This window comes from Lagenorhynchus albirostris, chromosome 17 (assembly GCF_949774975.1).
Source record: "Lagenorhynchus albirostris chromosome 17, mLagAlb1.1, whole genome shotgun sequence".
Lineage (NCBI taxonomy): Eukaryota > Metazoa > Chordata > Mammalia > Artiodactyla > Delphinidae > Lagenorhynchus > Lagenorhynchus albirostris.
In genome coordinates, this window is record NC_083111.1 from 9,225,591 (window position 1) to 9,246,179 (window position 20,589).

The 20,589-nt window shown below is 42.2% G+C and overlaps 2 protein-coding genes across 11 annotated transcripts in view; one reads left to right on the forward strand and one right to left on the reverse strand.

Moving 5' to 3' along the window:
* TTPA (alpha tocopherol transfer protein) overlaps positions 1-9,836 on the reverse strand; it is a 56,585-nt gene extending 46,749 nt beyond the window's left edge. Inside the window, exons 1-3 of one of the 2 annotated variants that reach the window (XM_060127495.1) lie at positions 9,770-9,836; positions 9,243-9,316; positions 6,124-6,182 (exon numbers count right to left, since the gene is read on the reverse strand). In XM_060127495.1, the coding sequence (XP_059983478.1) occupies positions 6,124-6,182; positions 9,243-9,305 (122 nt within the window). In that variant the 5' untranslated portion in view covers positions 9,306-9,316; positions 9,770-9,836. Of the gene's footprint in view, positions 1-467; positions 595-6,123; positions 6,183-9,242; positions 9,317-9,769 lie in introns of both variants that reach the window. The other variant, XM_060127496.1, reaches the window with a different exon arrangement.
* A 3,566-nt stretch (positions 9,837-13,402) lies between these two features.
* The window catches only part of YTHDF3 (YTH N6-methyladenosine RNA binding protein F3), a 94,626-nt gene continuing 87,439 nt past the window's right edge, over positions 13,403-20,589 (forward strand). For 4 of the 9 annotated variants that reach the window (XR_009536283.1, XR_009536281.1, XR_009536282.1 and 1 more), the window contains exons 1-3: positions 13,403-13,676; positions 14,575-14,599; positions 20,334-20,419. Coding sequence is in view for 5 of the 9 variants with exons in the window: in XM_060127259.1 (XP_059983242.1) it covers positions 13,476-13,676; positions 14,575-14,599; positions 20,334-20,419 (312 nt within the window). In the remaining 4 variants the exon portion in view is untranslated. The other 5 variants (XM_060127260.1, XM_060127261.1, XM_060127262.1 and 2 more) reach the window with 5 other exon arrangements.

A 20,589-nucleotide genomic window follows, 5' to 3' on the forward strand; every position in this document is an offset into this window, starting at 1 on the left:
ACAAACTCATACGTGCATGAAATGTACACATAGAAATTGTAGAATTACTACAATTCAACTTCTATTCCAAGGCATCGTTTTACCAGGCTGGCAAAAATTTTGTCTTGGTCAATTCAGTATCTTCCCCTCTTTTCCCCTAATATTTGCATAAAGCCAAGATATTGAGATGAAGCTCATTTCCATGTCATCTGGACCCTCGATCACTTGAGATATCAATTCCCCACCTGGACCTTTTGGATTAGGCCAAGCAGGTTGCCCTGGAGACTGTCTTTTTCCTATCCCACGACTCCTTTGAGTTAGGATTGCTCTTCTCTGCCTCCGTCCTTGGGTCTCATTCCCAAGGATGAGTGGGACTCATTCCGCTGCTTGGTGCTCCAGGCAGCCGCTCCCTCTGGGTCCCGCTAACGCCCAGGGGTCTCCCCCAGAGCTGAAGCTTGGAGCTGCTGGCTCTGGGACCTCCACCCTACCTGGGATGCGCTATCTCTTCACTCGGCAGGGAGAGTGCTCTTCTCTGGGACCCTCCCAGGCTCCTCTCATTTGGACACTCAGGACCCCTCTGAGCCTTGGGGATTCTTGTTTGAGGCTGTTGAGAGACTGTGGAAGAAGGAGGGGAAGCTGTAATCGTTTTGATGCTCCCTCCTCAGCCTTTTGTCTATTAATCCATTAGTTTTTATCCTTAAAACTCAAAGGCCAGCACGCGCCCCCACCCCCGCCCCCCTCCGCCCCATAGCTACATTCCTTCCCTGAGGACAAACAGAAGTGCCTAGGTGCTGCTTTAAAATGGATAAACGACCAAGAAGACAAAAGGAAATGTTGAGACTGGACAATTTATAACAAGGGTCTACTTGGGAGTATTAACCTTTCTGAAATCATGACATCTGATTCCAGATGTTAAAGCCTTCTTGAAGTACTTCTTGAATTCTGCTTCTTTATGCCTACAATGGCTTCTCTCAAATGAAAACACAGTTGTTTTTAATTGTTCAAATAAAGGCCTCAATGCTATTTTAGGCTGTATGTGTTCTAGTTGTACCCTAAATATATGTGTATTTGTTACATATATTCATGTGAATGTGTAAATATATACACATATACATATCACAATACCATGTCATATAGTCCCATATTATTGTTCAAATAAGTTGCATATTGTACAATATAAATGACCTGCTTCTATCAGATGTGTAAGCTGTTTCCAGTTTTTTAATTACAAATGAAGATGTGATTAAATTCCTTTTACTTGAAAAAGAAAAAAAAGGAAATGTTGAGAAAGAGGAGAGAGGCTTGGATGAATACTGACAGACACTGTAAAATCAGTGTTCTGCTTCATATTCACAAGTAAAAATCTGACTCCTGAATGGAATATTTGTGATGAGTTACTAAAGGGGAATGTAGGGATTATTTACATATTCTTAATCTGAGATTGTGGTAAATTACCATCACCAGGCTGGGCAGAACCTCCCCTGGCATCTACTCAGAACTACCATGTGCCAGAGTCCCTGCTTGGTCCCAGGTGCTGGGAAAACGCTTCTCAACGACCCTGGGACGTAGGCATGATGAGTCCTTTTTTTTTTTTTTTTTTTTTTGCGGTACGCGGGCCTCTCACTGCTGTGGCCTCTCCCGTTGCGGAGCACAGGCTCCGGACGCGCAGGCTCAGCGGCCATGGCTCACGGGCGCAGCCGCTCCGCGGCATGTGGGATCTTCCCGGACCGGGGCACGAACCCGTGTCCCCTGCATCGGCAGGCGGACTCTCAACCGCTGCGCCACCAGGGAAGCCCGATGATTCCTTTTTTTTTTTTTTTTGGCGGTACGCGGGCCTCTCACTGTTGTGGCCTCTCCCGTTGCGGAGCACAGGCTCTGGACGCGCAGGCTCAGCAGACATGGCTCACGGGCCCAGTCGCTTTGCGGCATGTGGGATCCTCCTGGACCGGGGCACGAACCCGTGTCCCCTGCATCGGCAGGCAGACTCTCAACCACTGCGCCACCAGGGAAGCCCGATTCCATTTTTTAAATGAGGAAACTGAGCACGTTTTAACTCAAGTTCACACAGCTATTAGGTAGCTTGGCAAGAATTTGAAGCCAGGCACATGTGACTGAAAAACCCATGTGTTCTTATTATTTTTCGTTGCCTCTCATAGATTTTTGGACTCATGAATAGTATTGGTCTAAGATAGTATTTTATTCTTTTCCACTTTATGGTTCTTTAATTCTCCAAAATAACTCTCTTATTTTTTAAAAATTAAGATTATCGAACATTCTTGAAAGAGATTCATAAGGTATTATATTGGCTTCCTAGGCCTGCTGTAACAAAGTACCACAATCTGGGCAGCTTAAAACAACAGAATTCTTTTGTCTCACAGTTCTGGAGGCTGGAAGTCCAAAAACGAGGTGTCCGTGGGGCTGTGCTCCTTCTGAAACCCATAAGGGAGAATCCCTCCTGCCTCTCCCTAGTTTCTGGCGGTCTACTGGCAATCCTTACCAGGCCTTGGGTTGAAGCTGCATCACTTCTGCCTCTGCCCCCTGCATCACGCACGGGGCCTTCTCTCCAGTTCTCCTCTTATAAGAGACACCAATTGTATTGGATTGTGGGCCCACTCTACTCCTACCTCATCCTAACAGATTGTATCTGCAATGGCCCTACTTCCAAGTAAGGTCACATTCTGAGGTACTAGCAGCTAGGACTTATCTTTCAGGGGACATAATTCAACCTACAATAAGAATGTTCTAAGTACTTTAAACAGCAGAGACACTATTTTGTATACAGTGAACTAACAACTGGTCATCAACATCTCATAAAGTGAGAAGAACAAAGATACTAGTAAATATCTCATATTTGTCATCATTAGCCACATACCTTTGGATTTAGTAACGTTTTTAAACCTCAGTGTGCAAGCAGTGTATAAAATGCTGCAAAATATTTAAAGATTAGCTCATAATAAATACTATTGATACAACATGTTTGTGAAGCACTTGATAGTTTCACCAAGTATTCTTGGGTGTGATTTCTCACTTAGCTCTCAAAAGAACCCTAATATATTTTTCTCATTTTGAAAATTAAGAAATTAGAATGGAGAATGTTAAATACTTGTTTAAGACAGCCTTTCTAAAGAGGCAGACTTGGGACATGAATCCAGATGTTCTTAGTAAAATTCTGGAGCTCTTGCCACACATCTTGGTACCTTTTAATATTTAATAATAATGATGATGGTGATAATGATAACTGCTAATGTTTATTGAATGTTTACTATCTGCCAGGGACAGTGCCAAGCACTCCACAGAATTCTCTCTCATTTAATTTTTCCAAGAACCCTAAGAGGCAAGCACAACACCAAAGCACAGAGCCAGTGAGGAATTAGCCACAGGCCACAGAGCTAGTAAATGCGAAAGCCGAGATGCACACTCAGGGGGGCCTCCTCCAGAGCCTGCCCTCTTAACTACTTGTATATGCCTAGCTGACCTTAGGAAGCCTTCCTGGGCAGTCTCTATTCCAGAGTCCTCGTCACCCGAGTTCTTGTTGCACCATTATTAACCAGCGTGACGGTGTTTATTGGCATCTTACAAACCAATATATCATTAGCCAATTACTTTAAGCAAGTGACTTAATATTTCCACTGCCAGCTGTCTCATGTGCCACATGGAGATATACTGCAGTGAGGGCTAAGTTATATAACACATGTAAATGACCCAGCACACATCAGCCAGGTAATGGGCACTCAATTAATTGTACTTATGAGTCAGGCTGGTAATGATAATTTATCGTTTAAAAAGTACTCTGGGGGTTGGAGGAGGGGACAGTTAATCTTGACGGGTGGGACTGGAGATGTTATGGGGAAAAGTAACTGTAGGGCCTTGAAGAATAGAAAAATGTTAACAGGTGAAGGGCATGCTGTGGTCTGAATGTTTGGGTCCCCCCGAAGTTCGTATGTTGAATTCCTAATGCCTGATGTGATGGTATTAGGAAGTGTGGGCCTTTGAGAGGAGACTAGTGTTCTGATAAAAGAGACCCCACATAGATCCCTACCCCTATTGCCACGTGGAGACACGGCGAAGCTGCAGGCCATGCACCAGAAAGAGGGCCCTGGCTGGAACGCAGCTGTGCTAGCACTTCCAGCCCCCAGAACTGTGAGAGACACACTTCGCTCCTGCACACGTGTATAGGCTACCAGCCTGCGGTACCCTGTTACAGCGGCCCAAACAAACAGGGCATTGTACGCAGAGAATCCTGCACAAATGAAATGACGGTTCCAACAAGTGAGCCCTGCCTGTAAGCACAGTCGGGATCACAATACTGAACACCCCCTACGGAATTAGGAACTGTGACCCCCAACTGCCTGTGCTGTGGATACTTAAGGAAACCATCACCTCTGCAGCCATCGAGTCTGTAATTCTCTATTCACGTGTGTGGACCACTGCCATCACCCACGTATCACCGCGCCCTTTACCGACGGAGGGCCACACTTGCAGTGGCAGGAAGAGCTGGTTTCTGCACTGGCCCTCTGGCCTCCACATCCTGCGTCTGAGGCACCTGATCCTCTTCTTCCCTAAGGACTGTCCCGCCTGCCGCCTGAGACAGTGGCCACCACATCTACAATAGGGAAGAGCACTCCCTCGGGTTTGGAGTTGGTGGGGAGGGCAGTTACTTATTTCCACATCCACCCTGGGCTGAAGCCCGCGGTAACTCATTTCTCACCAGCCATGATCCAGGGACCCCTGGACAGCACTCTGCTCTAGTTCCGTTGCACTATTGGGAGTGGGGAAGGGAGAGGGTGAGAGTAAGTGGAGTTTTCCATCAGAGTCCTAAGGTGGCCTGGGAATCAGCCCTTCTTCACAAGTCAGCACATCCAGGATTCTCGCCCCTCCTCCCCCATCACCTGATGCCACCGCCGAGTTCCGGCTTCCACGCTCTGCTCACTGCTTTCCCGCTACCTAGACTTTTCTTCACTGCCCGTGTAAACGCCATCCACTCTGCAACCTCTGTTGATCTCGTAAAACTCCTATGGCACTTGGCACATGAATTTTACTCTTTTAGAAAAAGCAGAGACCTTCCTAAAAAAATTGCCTAAAACTTGATTAGAAGACTGGCCTAACCACCTGAAAGGTCTATGTTCTAATTCCAGCTCTATCATTACGTACTGTTACAACCTAAGTCTAACTTTCTTCTCTTATGAATGGATTACATCCTAACCGTCCTGCCTCAGAGGATTGAGACGTGCTCATTTAACAACAGATGTAAACCATTCCTGAAAATTGTAAACCACTATCCAACTGAGGTGATAAGGGCAGGTTTTATCTTCAAAACTAGGAAAGTTCTTTAGAGGATAAGGGCAATGTCTGATTTGCATCCCCCCAAAATGCCTCAGAAAGTGCATCAATTACAGAAGGCATTCAGTATTTGTTGATTAATGGGAAACAATATTTTTACCAAAAAAGAGGTCTTTTAGTGTAAAGTTTCAGCTTTATACACTTAGTTTTAGTAAACAAGATCTAATGAACATATTTAGCATTTTAAAGATCCAGTGATTTTTCTGACTTTTGAATGACATTTACAAGCATTGGCTTTTGTATTTTTACAACCTAAATCTAATTTCATTATGCTAGATTTATCAGAAACATCAATATTTTCCATTTGAAGCTCCTGATTAAAAAAATCACTTTGGAAAAACCAGAATAAAACTGGAATTCGTCAACATTTTCACGTTAAAGTGAATAGTTTTCCTTTTAAAGTATTTTACTTGATGCATTTGTGAAATTCAGGGAAGCACAAATCTCATTTAATAGCATGTAGTGAGTCTTCCAGCTTGTGGTGGGTTTAGTATTGACAAAAATGTTGTAACTTTCTTTATTTTGGCCGCACTTCATGGCTTGTGGGATCTCAGTTCCCTGACAAGGGATTGAACCCAGACCACGGCAGTGAAAGGGCCGAATCCTAACCACTAGACCACCAGGGAACTCCCCAAAATGTTGTAATTTTCAAACGTTTAAGTTAAATCTAATTTTCTCATGGGCTGGGAGGTTATGTCCAACTTTCTATAACCCCACCACCACTTATAACCAACTACAGATGACATTTGTTTCATCTGCACATTGCTTTCTAATGTATTTAACTCACTAACGTAACTCACTTACATGAGAACCACAGTACTCATATCAAATTTTATTGAATAATTCAGCATCTTCGTCTGTACCTACAAAAAGAGAAAGGAACACTTAATTATCACTTATATTGCGTCAATCATTATACTTGTCACTTTAACTTGTTGACGCTTATTATGCCTGAATTCTGTATTTGTAGATATGCCTACTTAAAATGTATCTGTGGGGGGAAAGCGGCGGGGGTTGGAGGTGGTGGGATCAATCGGGCGATTGGGATTGACATGTATACATTGATGTGTATAAAATGGATGACTAATAAGAACCTGCTGTATAAATAAATAAATAAAATAAAATTAAAAAAAATTTATTTGTAACCCTCAGATCAATATTCCAGCAGTTTTGAGATGGTGGACATACACATGGGCAAATTGGGGGAATCTGATTTGCTAAGGGAAGCACACGCTCCCCGCTGAGGTCTGACACGGCTACACACTCTCTTCTTGTTTCAGCTCGCATACTGTATACATACATCATTTTTGTAGTCTATTAAGTGCTGATTATCACATTTTTGTGCTTTTTGTTGCTGATCTTGCTGTTTAAAATGGCCCCCACCTGTAGCGCTCAATGCTATCTAGTGTCCCTAAGTGCAAGAAGGCTGTGATGTGCCCTAAGGAGAAAATACGCCCATAAGATAACTCTGTCCAGGCATGAGTTCAGTGCTGTTGGCCCTGAGTTCAATGTTAATGAATCAACAGTATATATGAAACATAAATAAAACAAGGTTAGGGACTTCCCTGGTGTCACAGTGGTTAAGAATCCTCCTGCCAATGCAGGGGACACGGGTTCGAGCCCTGGTCCGGGAAGATCCCACATGCCGCGGAGCAACTAAGCCTGTGCACTGCAACTACTGAGCCTGTGCTCTAGAGCCCGCGAGCCACAACTACTGAGCCCACGTGCCACAACCACTGAGCCTGCGCGCCTAGAGCCCGTGCTCCACAACAAGAGAAGCCTCCGCAATGAGAAGCCCGCGCACCGCAAGGAAGAGTAGCCGCTGCTCGCCGCAACCAGAGAAAGCCCGCGTGCAGCAACGAAGACCCAACGCAGCCAAAAATAAATAAATATATTTTTAATAAATAAATAAAAATAAAACAAGGTTATGTTCTGATTGGCTGACAAAAATGTCATGATTAGAGGCTTGCAGGAACCTAACCCTGTGATTCCCTAGGAGCAATGGCTCATTGTTTGCTAATTCAGTTTCCCCGAGACTTTATAGAACCTAACTACCAAGAATAAAGAGAATCGACTGTACATTTGCTTGTTTTTAATGAACAACAACAACAAAAATAAGGTAACTCTTCTTTTAAAATTTTATTACGGAAAACTAAGAGGGAGAATAGTAAACGGACCCCCAGGTACCTAGGACCCAGACTCAACAACAGCCAGTGTCGTTTCCTCCTCCTCCTCTCTCTCTAGCTGGATTATCTGGACACAAATCCCAGACATATACCATTTCATCCATAACTATCTTATAGGTAAATTCTTGTTAACTCTTTAAAACTGTAGAGTAAAAAATCTGGAAAACGAAGTTACAAAGAAGGAACTGACCACATAAATTGATAGAGTTAACATTTTGATTGATTTCTTCTCAGTCTTTTTACACATAAACAGAAAGATTGGAACCATATTGATTAGCTCCTCCCTTTTCATTTAACATTAAGCCAGTTTTCCATATCTTCAATCTTCAAAAATAAAATGTAATAATCCTTTGTACATCATCTCATTTAATAAGAGGCATGTCATTTTTTCCTGTCTGCTTCATTTTTATCTTGAGATAATTGTACACTCACATACGCTCTAAGAAATCATCCAGAAGGCACAGTATACTCTCTACCCCACAATGGGAACATCTTGCAGAGCTATAGAGCAATGTCACAACCAGGAGAACGATGTCCATACAGTCAGGATAGAACTTTACATCACCAGGAGGATCCCTCCCGTTGCCTTTTTACAACCATACCCACTTCTCTTTTGCCCCCAAATCTTCCTTAACCCCCTGGGAACCACTAATCTGTCCTTCTTCTATAATTTTGTCATTTCAAGAATGTTATATAAATGGAATCACATAGTATGTAAAGTTTCAGGACTGGCTTTTTTCACTCAGTGTGAGACTCAAGTTGTTTCGTCCGTCAGCGGTTCCTTCCCTTTTATTACTGACTAGTATTACAGGTGTGGACATAGCACAGAATGTTTAACTATTCACCCACTGAAGGACACCTAGGTTGTTTCCAGTTTGGGGCTATTATGAATAAAGCTGCTATAAAAATGTGCGTACAGGTTTTTGTGCCACAAAAGTGCATTACTTTCCTATTGTGGCTGTAATATATTACCACACACCTAATTCAAAAACCTCAAATTTACTATCGTGCTGTTGTGGAGATCAGAAGTCTGAGTTCCAGGCTTCCTTGGTGGTCTAGTGGTTAAGACTTGGAGCTTCCAATGCAGGGGTCAAGGGTTTGATCCCTGGTCAAGGAAGTTCCTCATGCCATGGGGTATGGCCAAAAAAAAAAAAAAAAGTCTGAGTTCCTTCTGGAAATTCTAGGGGCGAATCTGATCCCTGCCTTTTCTTTCCAGAGTTGGCTGGAGTTTCTTGGCTCATGGCGGCATACCAAGTGTTGCTTAAAACATCACAAGATCTTCTGACTTTGGCCCTTCTGCCTCCCTCTTATAAAGGCCCTTCTGATTATATTGGGCCCACTTGAACCATCCAAAATAATCTCTCCATGTCAAGATCGTTAACTTAATCACAACTGCAAAGATCCTTTTGCCATATAAGGTACCATACTCACAAATTCTACGGATTAGGATGTGGGCCTCACGGCAAAGCCATTACGTAGCCAACCACAAGTTTTCGTTTCTTTGGGGTAAGTGCTCAAGAATCCAACTATCATTGGTGGTTGCATTGGTGGTTGCATGGTGCAGTGGTTCTAAAACTTTAGTGTGCCTCAGAATCACCTGTTAAGCTTGATAAAATATAGCTTGTTGGGACCCAAGCCCAGAGTTTCTGATTTTGTAACTATGGGGTGGAGCCCTGGGGAATTTGCATTTCTAACAAACTCCCAGGTAGCAATGATGCTGTTATCCCAGGACCATACTTTGAGATGCTTTAGGGAGACCTTAGGGCTACTTGATGTTTTCTGTTGCCTTTTCCTTGTCATTGTAAATGTCCCTGTAGTAAACATTAGAATGAATCAAATAGTTGTTGTGCTCCAAAGTGAAGTGCTTGGGGGAAAAAAAAAAAAGAACGGGTATGGCAAAAATCAATCTGATCTCCCAGTGGCCAAAGCTTGGAACAATCTGAGCAACTAAATAAATTACGACAGTACTGGATTATAACCCAAAGAATAAATATCCATGAGTCCATAGTGATAAAAATAAATATGGAAGAAAGGACAAACCTTCCCTGCACAAGAATTCTAAATACTCCAGGAGGTGGAGCTTTAATCCCCTTCTCCTTGCGTGTGGGCTGGATTTCCTGACTCACCTCCCAAGACTATAATATGGAAAGTGGAAAACCTGGCAGACATCCCTTTAACCAAATGACCAAGATTAACATGATCAGTGGTAAGTCATATCGATGTCACATGCCCCCTGTTATGATGTGATAAGAAAGGCATCTCACCTTTGGTATTGTTCCCCTAAATCCACGAGCCCCACCTAGTTGTGAGGAAGGAAACATCAGAAAAACTCAATTTGAGGTTCGTTCTAAAAATATCTGCCCAGTACTCTTCAAAAGTGTCAAGGCCATGAGACAAGACGAAGAAACTCAAAAACTGGGGGAGACAAAGAAAAAGAACGTGAGTGAAAAAACTGGAAATCCGGATAGTCTGTAGGTAATAGTACTGCAACAATGTCAATTTCCTAGTTTTGCTAAATATACCTGGTTAAGTAATTTGTGAAAGTTAGGGAAAGCTGGGTGAAGGATACAAAGGAATTCTCTGTACTATCTTTGCAACATTTCTGTTAATCTACAATGATTTCAAAATAAAGAAGTTCCCCACCCAGTTTCTGATTTGGTAAATGCAGTGGGTCCTGAGCATTTGCATTTGTATTAAGTTCCCCGGAGATGCTGTTACTAGGGAAACGCTCTGGAAAACACCAGTTTACGGAAACCTTAGGGCTACTTGATGTTTTCTGTTTCTTCCTGTCATTGTAAATTTCTCTGTAGTATACACAAGAATGAAAAAAAGTTGTTGACTTTTCTCTTTCAAAGCAGGTTTACTTTTCTTTTTGGTGGGAGGAGGGGTTTATTCACTGTTCTGCTCAGCTCTTAGTTTTACCTTAAGCATGATATTTAAGGATTCCTTCCTTCTAAAAATGCATCAATCAACCCTCACATTGAATTTTCCATGCTTGGTTCACTTATACTATGTTACTTAATGATAACAAAAAGCCTTAGAAATTGTCTTAAATATTGGCAAAAATTCAAAGAGAAGTTTAAATGCTGCTAGGTAAGGAAGTGAATCTGGGTAATTACTATGCACACAGTTTATTATAATTTGTCTCTCACTATCCACTGTCACCTTCTTCCTTAATAGTAAACTTTGATTTTTAACTGAGCACATGGCCAACCAGAATACATCAAAATATATCCTCCAAGTTTCCTTAAGTTGGTATTTTCGTAAGACTGTGCCCTAGTTAGGAGACAGGCAGAAGTGCAATTTCTACAAAATGTCCTTAAAGGGGAGAAAGGTGCCTTTCTTCACCTTGCTTTCTGCTGGTAGGAATGACTATGATGGCTGGAAGTTGAACAGTCATCTTGGACCCCAGGTGGAAGTGTTATCACGAGGATGGTGGCAAAACAGGCTGTAAGAAGCCCAATACCTGACTCTGTGACAGCAGCCCAAGCCCTGGACTGACTACCTCCAGACCAATTTTTTTAAAAAATTTATTTATTTTTGGCTGCGTTGGGTCTTCGTTGCTGCACGCAGGGTTTCTCTAGTTGCGGTGAGTGGGGGCTACTCTTTGTTGCGGTGCACAGGCTTCTCATTGCAGTGGCTTCTCTTGTTGTGGAGCATGGGCTCTAGGCGTGCGGGCTTCGGTAGTTGCAGCACGCGGGATTAGTAGTTGTGGCTCGTGGGCTCTAGAGCGCAGGCTCAGTAGTTGTGGCACACGAACTTAGTCGCTCCGTGGCATGTGGGATCTTCCCAGACCAGGGATTGAACCCATGTCCCCTGCATTGGCAGGCGGATTCTTAACCACTGCGCCACCAGGGAAGCCCCTCCAAACCTCTTTTGTATGAAAGAAAAACTGACCTGTCTTAAGTTCCCGTTATCTTGGACTTGCTATCACCTGCAGCGGAACCTAACTGGAACAGATACAAAGAGTCATGCAGAAGTGCAGGGCCCACGATTGCCCCTGTGCAGAGTGGAAGCTCACTGGATAAAGGCAGTAAGGTGGCTGAGGAGTGAAAGGGGGCTGAACTCCAGCCTGCCCTCTCCTTTCCAAGCTGTGACCAGAGCGGGTATTCACTAGGAGGCTGAGATGCCTGCGGCCCTGTGCAAGAGTGAAGCACTGTCTAGAATCTAGACTCTACAGCTAGAGTCTGCACACTTCTGGAGGCAGTGGGGAGGATCTGAGATAGTTCCCACAGGTACTTAAAACGTATTTAATATTAAATGGGCCACATCTCATGGTAGGTAGTGCTGCATTCTGCAACTTCAGACCTCCGGGCTAGTTAGGATAATATGGAAGGAAGGAGTTTGTTGGGGGACAGAAAGAGAACAGCAACTCACGAGAACATGTCATTAGGCAGCATTACATGGTGGCTACAGTACAAGCTCTGGAGCCAAACTGCCTGTGTTCCAATCCTGGCTCTCACAGTGATCAGCTGTGTTATTTCAGGCACTTTTCTTAACCTCATTGTGTGTCAGTTTTCGTCAACAGCACTTAATGCCCAACGATGCACTGAGGATTTTAGTGATTATTACAGTGCCTGACACGTAGTGATGAATAAATGTAAGCTATTACCACCATTCTGGGAATTCTTTAGCAAAGGAACCAGAAATTAGCCCTGTATAGCCACTGCTTCTTGAGGGCTTAAGCTCTGCCAGGAATTATCCATATCTGACCTTATTTTACTCATGGGGGAACTAAGGCTTAGAAAGGTTCAGTGACTTTCCCAAGGTTATACAACTAATGTATCTAGCCCAGCTGTAATTCAAACTCAGATTGGTTTGGATCCCAAAGCCATGCTTTTTAACTAAGATAATTAAGGTTGGAAGGCAAAGCCTGTAAGATTTCACATGTTTCCTCTTGTATACCCTCCGTTTGTTTCCCCACTCATAACAGGTGCTGTAGTAGCAAACTCTTTCAGGCTAAGGTCTGTAAGGTGGGAGGATGGACAGACTGGAGAGATTAAGAGCAGCAATTGGAAGGGTGGGGTAGGGTGGAGCAGGGCGGTCTTGGGAAATTGCAAAAGCATTCAGCCTGAGCTGAGAATCAGGCAGAGTCCCACTTGGGACTTGTGGCAAAATGGGAGAGACTGGGGAGCTAAGCAGACCTGCAAAATGCCTCTTGGTGATGTATATGAAACACTGGACTCTCGAGATAAGATTCACTTCTCTTCATTGCTTCTAAAATATTGTTGCATTGTTAAACACAAAGTCAATCCTATAACTTAGCAATTTTATATTTTATAAACTATCACTTATCCGATGGCTTTTAAGTAAAGTAAGGATTTGGCCATTTAAGTAATTTCTTTACATTGAGTCTAAATATTTGCCTTTATTGCAAAGACGTTGTTTCAACCAACCATTCAAAATGTTGTAAATCAGCTCCTATGGTTTTGCCAATTTGCAGAAAAGTAACTTTACCAGTTTCTCTTGAACCTTTAAACTTCTGTCCTTTTAGGACTGAAAAAACGTCCTGCAACTGTGCTTACCTTTCCCAAGGTAACTTTATTCATTCATCAAAATCCACGTCAGGGGAGGGTAAAGTCTGACTTCAGAGGTGACGGTTAATGTGAGTTATTCCTACCATGCTCCTGGGGTTTGGAGAGAACAAACACTTGCCGGGGCACCTCCTATGTGCTTTTAAGTGTCGGCGCCCAGAGCCTCAACCCAGCCACTTTCGCTGCACGTGCTGGCTCGCGGTTCGCCCAGCAACTCCGTACCGAGGGCCTCTGACTCATCCCGCCGCCCACGTGGCCTTGGACGGCCTCGGTGGAGGCCTGGCCGCCCCGGCTCGATCACCTAGGGGCGGCCGCGGCTACCGCCGCGGAGTTCCTATCCACCAACGTTCACTCCGCCGCCGGGAGGGCGCCGCCGGCCGGGCTCTACAATCCCGGGCAGCGCCCGTCTGCCGCCCACGCCCACTTCCCGCCCAGAATGAAAAAAGACTCCGGCTCCTGCCCAGCTCCCCGCTGCTGCCGCCGCCTCCCGACGCGCGCCCTACAACCTCCGAGCGCGACAGAAGAAAGGCACCGAGTCGTCGCAGAAAGCCGGCGCTCGCAGCCGCACAACCGCGCTCCGCACGCGGCGCATGCGCCGAGGGGTCGGCCGCGCGGGCCCGTCTCAGATCACGTGAGGGTGCGGAGGCGGAGCCAAGGCCTGTGGCGGGAGGGTGGGGAAGGAAGAGCGAGGTGAGCGCGGACGTCAGAGTGGAGAGCGGAAGGTCAGGGAGGCTCAGAGCGGAAGTGAGACTAGGGAGCCTGTCCGCCATTGTGGACCCGAGAAGCGGAGAGAGAGAGAGGGGAGGAGAGTGTGCAAGCGGAAGAGACGGGCGCCTTCCACCGACTCCCGAGCGCGAGGCCCTCTTTCTGGCTTCTTAGCGAGCGGCGGCGGCTGGAAGAGTCTCTCGGCCGAGGGCGGCAGCCAACTGCTGTGAGTGCACGGGGAGAGGCCCAGGCGGCGGCGGCGGCGGCGGCGGCGGTAGCAGCAGCAGCTCTCGGGTTGCGGTGAAGAATGTCAGCCACTAGCGTGGATCAGGTGAGGGAGCAGAGGCCGCAGGCTCAGCGAAGGCCCGAGCCCCGGAGCTCCACCCTCGCGTGGGGCTCCGGCTCCTCCCCGTCGCCGCCGCCGCCGGGCTCGTAACGGTGCCCCGGGCACGACTGGTTGCGGTCCCGCCGCCCGAGCCGGGGCGTGCGCCCGGGCCGCGGAGCCTGCGGTCCAGGCGGGCGGCCGCGGGGGCCGCGGAGGGTGGAGGCAGGACTGCGCTCCGGGGCCTTCGGACGCGTCCTGAGGGCGGCAGAAGTGGGGCTGACCCCGGGCGAGCGCTGGGAGACGGCTTCCGAGTGGCGGGTCGGAGGGCTAAGCCCCGGCATGGGTGGGCGGTCGGTGGCGATGGAGGATGTGGTGGGTTTCACTCCTACGCGGATTGTTTAAAATAACTTGTCTCGGATAACGTCTCTGATTAACACGCTTTTCCTCTCTTCCTTTTTTTTTTTTTAATTTTTCTTATTACCACATCTTTCATCTTGCTACACAGAGACCTAAAGGGCAAGGAAATAAAGGTGAGTTTGGATATTTTTTTACCTTTATTTATCATTGTTGGTTTGATGTTACTTTTAAACTATGTGAAGGCCTTTTTGGTTTTGATATTTTGTTTTTGTTTTGTTTTGTTTTTGTTTTTTTGAAATGTAGGATTAGAGAAACAGTTCGTCTCGGCTAAGGCAGCCAAATGCTGTCCGAAAGTTTGGTAGGTCCTTGGTAGGTCTTTATAGAAACCAAAGTGATACGAGAAACCGTTTTATTAGCTTGTATTTCACTTAAGGAGGTATTGTTATGAATGTAGTGACATTTCTTTAATTTTACAGTCTGTATTATGTGACTTCTGCCACAGATTCTCCCAGTGTATGTAGATAAGTGGACATTTTCTTCCTGTCTGGTTTACGTTGGAACGCACAGCCCACATAGAATTTTGTGTTCCAGTAGTGGAAATTGTACCGTTAGTCACTGGTTCCGTTGAAGTCGGTCCCATTGAGGCAGTAGCCAGTTAGAGATCAGGACGGAACAGGCATGTCATCTTGCTTTGTAGTCTTGCAAGGTTTGACTCAATATGGTACTTTAGAAAGGATTGGGAAGGAAATAATTTGTGAGGTTCCTTCCAGGATTATATGATTTACTCTTTAGCTAAAAGAAAAAAAAAAGTACTGCTGAAAGTCAAGCATTTTTAAAAAATTAGTGTGATTTGTGTTTATTAATATGGAACCATACAGTCAGCTGACTGAAACATGACATTAATCATGTGACATTAGTAAGGGTAGAACAATAACTGCTTTCTTGGGACGGTGCCAATTAAATAACATTACAGTGAACTATGTATTTATTACATTTTGTAATAGGGCTTGAAATTAGACTAAATAGAATTATGCTTCGTGTTTCTTATTTCTGTAGTGAAGTATTACCTACAAAGTAAGATCTACAGTCGCCTTTTAGATGTAAAGTTTAATGTCTTTTATTGGTGCTCCTTACGTTCTTAGGGTTTTTATTAGCTATTGCACATTTGAAAGGAATGGGTTCTGTATGCACAGCTTAATTTTCTTTTGAGTTGTAGTACAATATTTTTGAGAATTTTTACATACTAGTTATATGGCACTGTATTAGGTAACAAATTCATTGCTTTATTTTGATTAAAGATGTATATAAACAGCAATTTTAAATTTTAGAATTTAATTTTAGAATTATCTTCTGTGGTGTAAGCACAAAGCTCAGAATTTGATATTGTTGATTTATTTTAAGTGAGTTTTAAAAAATTTATTTGTAAATCTAAAAAGAATGATCCATTAATTTCTTTTTTTGTTAGTCTGCCCATTAGGAAGTATATAGACTTGGACATATGTGCAATCTGTGGTCATTATTGCCTAGCATAAATTATTTTATCCTAGATCTGTGGGGAGGTGGCACTTTGCAAGGCTATTTGAAATGCTAAGTGTTTTGTGTTACCTGCTTTAAGGTAAGTGCAAGTTCTATGAAGTACTTAACTTGTTTGACAAAACAAAATAGAGCATCTACAGCATTGTAAGCTATTACTGTATTACTGTAAGTTTGATTTATGACAGTTATTTCACTTAGGTATGTCCTCATGACATCTTTGATATCAGAGATATAAATTTTCTATAAACAAAATTGTGTATCAACTACAAATAAATATTTACTGGTTAGTAAAATTTTTTTAATCCGTTTGTATCACCTCTGTTAGATGTATTTAGACACACATACAAATATTTGGATAGTTGTTTATTCCAAGAAATTTTTCTTGCTTTCCCCCATACTCTTCAGTTCATAATTTCATCCATGGATAGAACAATGGACTAGGATTCCTAGGAGACCTGTGTTCTCATACTGCTGACTTGCCAAGTGAGCTTGAACACATTGTACCTTTCCGTCAGAATTTCCCCTCTCTCTGAAAATAAAAGTAACAATTCTAGCCATAAATCCTATTGTATGTTACGAGGGTTGTAGTTAAAATAGTCCATTGCTCCAGTAGCCATGATAATTGCTGCCTCACCTCATCTATTTATTGTTAAGGTGCAGGAAGACTATTGCCTAAGACCTGGCAGGAGGGAAAAATTCTGTTGGCCTAAAAGTATTGGTAATCATTTAAGCTGCTTTAAATTGGTAGATACTACAAGTGTACAAATACACATACACATTACTTGTATTTTTATGCCTCTGAGAATTACAAGGAAAAGGCAGCAGTTCCAGTGAACTGATACAAGTAGCTATATGTGTGTTTAAGAAAAACTACTCTGCCTTAGTTGACTTGGTTTTCAAGCTAGTAAAATTGTTTTATAATTTTTCTGTTTACTTTTATGAAGCAGAAAGCAAAGTTATTTTTCTTGAACTACAGTCCCAGTGTTCTAAGAATATGAGTATTAAACTTGAATTCAGAACTTATCAACCTCAGGAAAAATGCATGTCCCTGAGGAATTACCAGAATTCTGAAAGCATAATCCTTTTTAGTTGACTTAATATGATTTCAGGGACTGTGTATTTCCTTTCTTAATAGTCTTCAGTTGACAGCATTAGCCCAACACCTGGCTTCAGTGTCTTTGATTTTCTACTAAGTATTTTTCTGTATGTCCTTAAATACACTAAAGGAGCAAAAATTTAAAAGGAATTCTATATCAATCTCTTTGTAAGGCAAAAATGCTCTTGTAGTATAAGTATACTTCTAGGTTTACTTGTTTATAAGTTTGAATTCTTTTTAATAGATTGTCCCTATGTTAAATATTAGAACTCTTTTATCCTTGGCCAGGGTAGTACTGAAGGATAGTAGAAATTTAAGGATAGTTATGTACCTATTGGCCCATAATTTAAAACTGACTTCATATCACTTTTATTTATTTAACAAGTGGAATTTTTGCTTGGCTGGAATAAAAGTACCTTTCCTTTCCCTGCAGGCACCACAGATAAAAGTGTCAGATCCCATGCTTCTAGTAGCCTCAGGCCTTGCTGCCTGCTTCCTCCTATCCCTTAAGTTTATAAATAGGCAAATATATGGAAAGGAATTTATCTTTTCCCTCCTCTCCTCACCTGCCCCTCCCAACAGAGGGACATAGTCATTGTTTGGTACTGCAGTTTAAAAGAATTAGGCTGAATTTGGCTATCTTTTAGTGTTTCGGAAAAGTAGTGGAAAATGCCTTGTATTTTGGCAATATCTTTTGTATCCTCTCTCCACCCTACCCCTAACCCCTCGGGAAATGACTGCAAAGCACTTTACTGTTATTTTAGGCTTCATTTTATTAATCCTCAAAACATTCCTATAAGGAGATAGAGGGTATATGGTATTGTCGCTGTTTTTGTAGGTGGGAAAACATGATGCACAGATCTGTTGACTTTCCTAACTTGATGTAGTCAGGACCAGAGCAAAGAATCACCTGGCTCCTAAGGCCCATGTTCTATCTTGATTTGACTCTGCTTCATAGAGCAGAGGAAACAGGCGAAGAATCATGTAAGTCATCTGTTCTTTTTTCCCTGAAGAACTTGTACAGACTATGGGACTAGCTTGGATTTCATTACTATTTAATGGCTTTCAGTCTCCAAGACATTAGATTGTCATTAAGTAATGTTCAAAACCTGAAGTCTTTAAGACAATTGAATTTCTTTAAGAAAGGTATGCTTCTGAAACTCTAGGGCTAGCTTCTTATTCAGATTCTAATTTGATGCAAATTGCTTATCAGTATGCGTGAAATACTTAAAACAAAATAAAATACTTTTTCCTTAGATTGCCATAGTCCTTGAATGATCTTTTAGGACTTAGACATTTTAATGCGTCATTATAAATGACTATAGACTATTTACTTAGTGTATGAGATTATTTTCTTAGTCTTAGCCTCTTAGAATTAGAAGAAAAGATAGAACAGAGCAGATGAGTAAGAAGATCAGTATAATATATATTTGGATAAATTTTAAGTAGGTACTTTTTTACTGTTTTAGCAGTGTGGACTAAACTTATGATAATCTAATGAATACAAGAGATAATAGTTGTAATTTTGAGATGGGTAGCTGTTTCAGATACTGTTAAACACGTACGTAACAGTGACAAATATGTACCAGTCTAGGCACGTAATGAATTCTTTTTCAGGAGGTAATAGACCAGGCATAACTATCCTTGATAGAGGAGTGGTAAAGGAGAACAGATATGTTAGAATCTCTTGGGCTGAAATGATTAGCCCACCTGAAATAACCTAAGGTACCCTCCGCTTTAATTTTGTTTCTAGTGGCTGTTACATATTTAAATTCTGGGGAGCACATTTAGCTCAACTCTGGCATTGATGCATTCCTTATCAAATGCAGTTAAGCCACCTCAGTGGAGCCAGGATCACGGTGACCTTGAGGTTTCTTTTGTAGTCTCTGAGGGGCAGTGTAGAATCATGAGAGGTCTACTTTGAAGACTTCACAGAGTAGTATTTTTTTGAGTGATCATTGCTACTCAGTGGGTGGCAAAGAACTAAGGGATTTTACCTATTTTTGCTCCCATGACTCTGTCAACTTGTATATTTCATTTATGTCTCTGAACTCATTGGAATGATTAGGGAAAATAAAGATGTTATGATATTATAGAAGAACACACAACGTAAATCCATTGCTCCTAACCTTAATTTATAATATTTTATATTTAAGTATTGTATTTAAAAATACTGTATTTTTAAGCAACAAATCTTCAGGTATTGAGGGGCTTTTTTTTGTTTCCAAGAGATTAGTCGATTAGTCATAAGCTTGTTTATGTGGTCCTAAAGTAATTTTTAGTCCTGTTTGGATCTTGTAATATTTTATGTGATAATAATATCCAAGATTATTAAATACTGTCATTGAATACTCAGATGAGATGAGGTAGGTACTATTAATAACCTCCTTGAATAGAGAAGTAGAGTTAGACAGGCTAAGTTACTAACTAGAGATTCCCCCAACTTCTCTGTGTTGGACTTGGGATTCAAACCCAGGATCTTTTTACCTTGAGTCTGTGCTCAGAGGCACTGAGACAGTGTCCAGAACAACAGCTTGATATAGAGCATTTATGGAAGTGATCTCTGAACAAATATGGCATTATAAATCACTCTGACTGGTTTTCTCGTATGTTGCAAGAGTAATCATGGTTATCTTTAGTGTCTTAGTTTTATTTATACTTTCTTGTGAAAGTCTTCATGGTTTTTTGTTTAGAGTAAAGGCCCTTTTTATTTAGATTTTTTATGATAATATTTATTTATTGTGATATTGCTTCAAGTGAATTTTAGCCACTTTCTTTGAGTGGAGACACTTAAGATATTTATTTTAACGTCGGTTACCAAACAAGGTTACTTATTTACCTTTATTGGACTGAGTAGTAAAGTGATTTAACAAAGGTAGAGAACGTTCAGAAATCTATCTTGTCAATAACACTGCTTAAAGTGGTTATTTTAGATTCGAACATAGCATTAGCAAACCCTTCCAACATTTTAATTTAACTGCTTACTACAGTGTTGAAATTGGGATATTTACGTTATGTTTTTAGTAATGAGAAGTGTATATATACTTTGTATTTATGTAATCTTGGGCCTATATATACAAGATTTGTAAGTTTTTGGTGGCACATAAATATTTATATCCAAAATTAAGTTAATCCTAAAGGGGGTTTTTAAATGAAAAGAACAAAGAACGCAGGATAAGTTTCCGATTTGATTTGAAAAATACTGAAAATATTAGGTTATTTTGTGAGTTTCATAAAGATAATTACAGTACATCTAATACAAACATATTTTTTAGTTTCAGTACAGAACGGTTCGATTCATCAAAAAGATGCTGTAAATGATGATGATTTTGAGCCATACTTGAGTAGCCAGACAAATCAGGTAAGTGTGACAGTCACATATTTAGGAAATTAAACTTACGTTGGTATTAATTGATTTTTTAAAGTAGGTATTTTAGTTGAATGAGGCGAACCCTAACATGAATTAACCCAGTGTGCCTACATAATAGTGAACAGCAGCCGCAGGCTTTTGGCACAAGAGGGTTCTTTGGA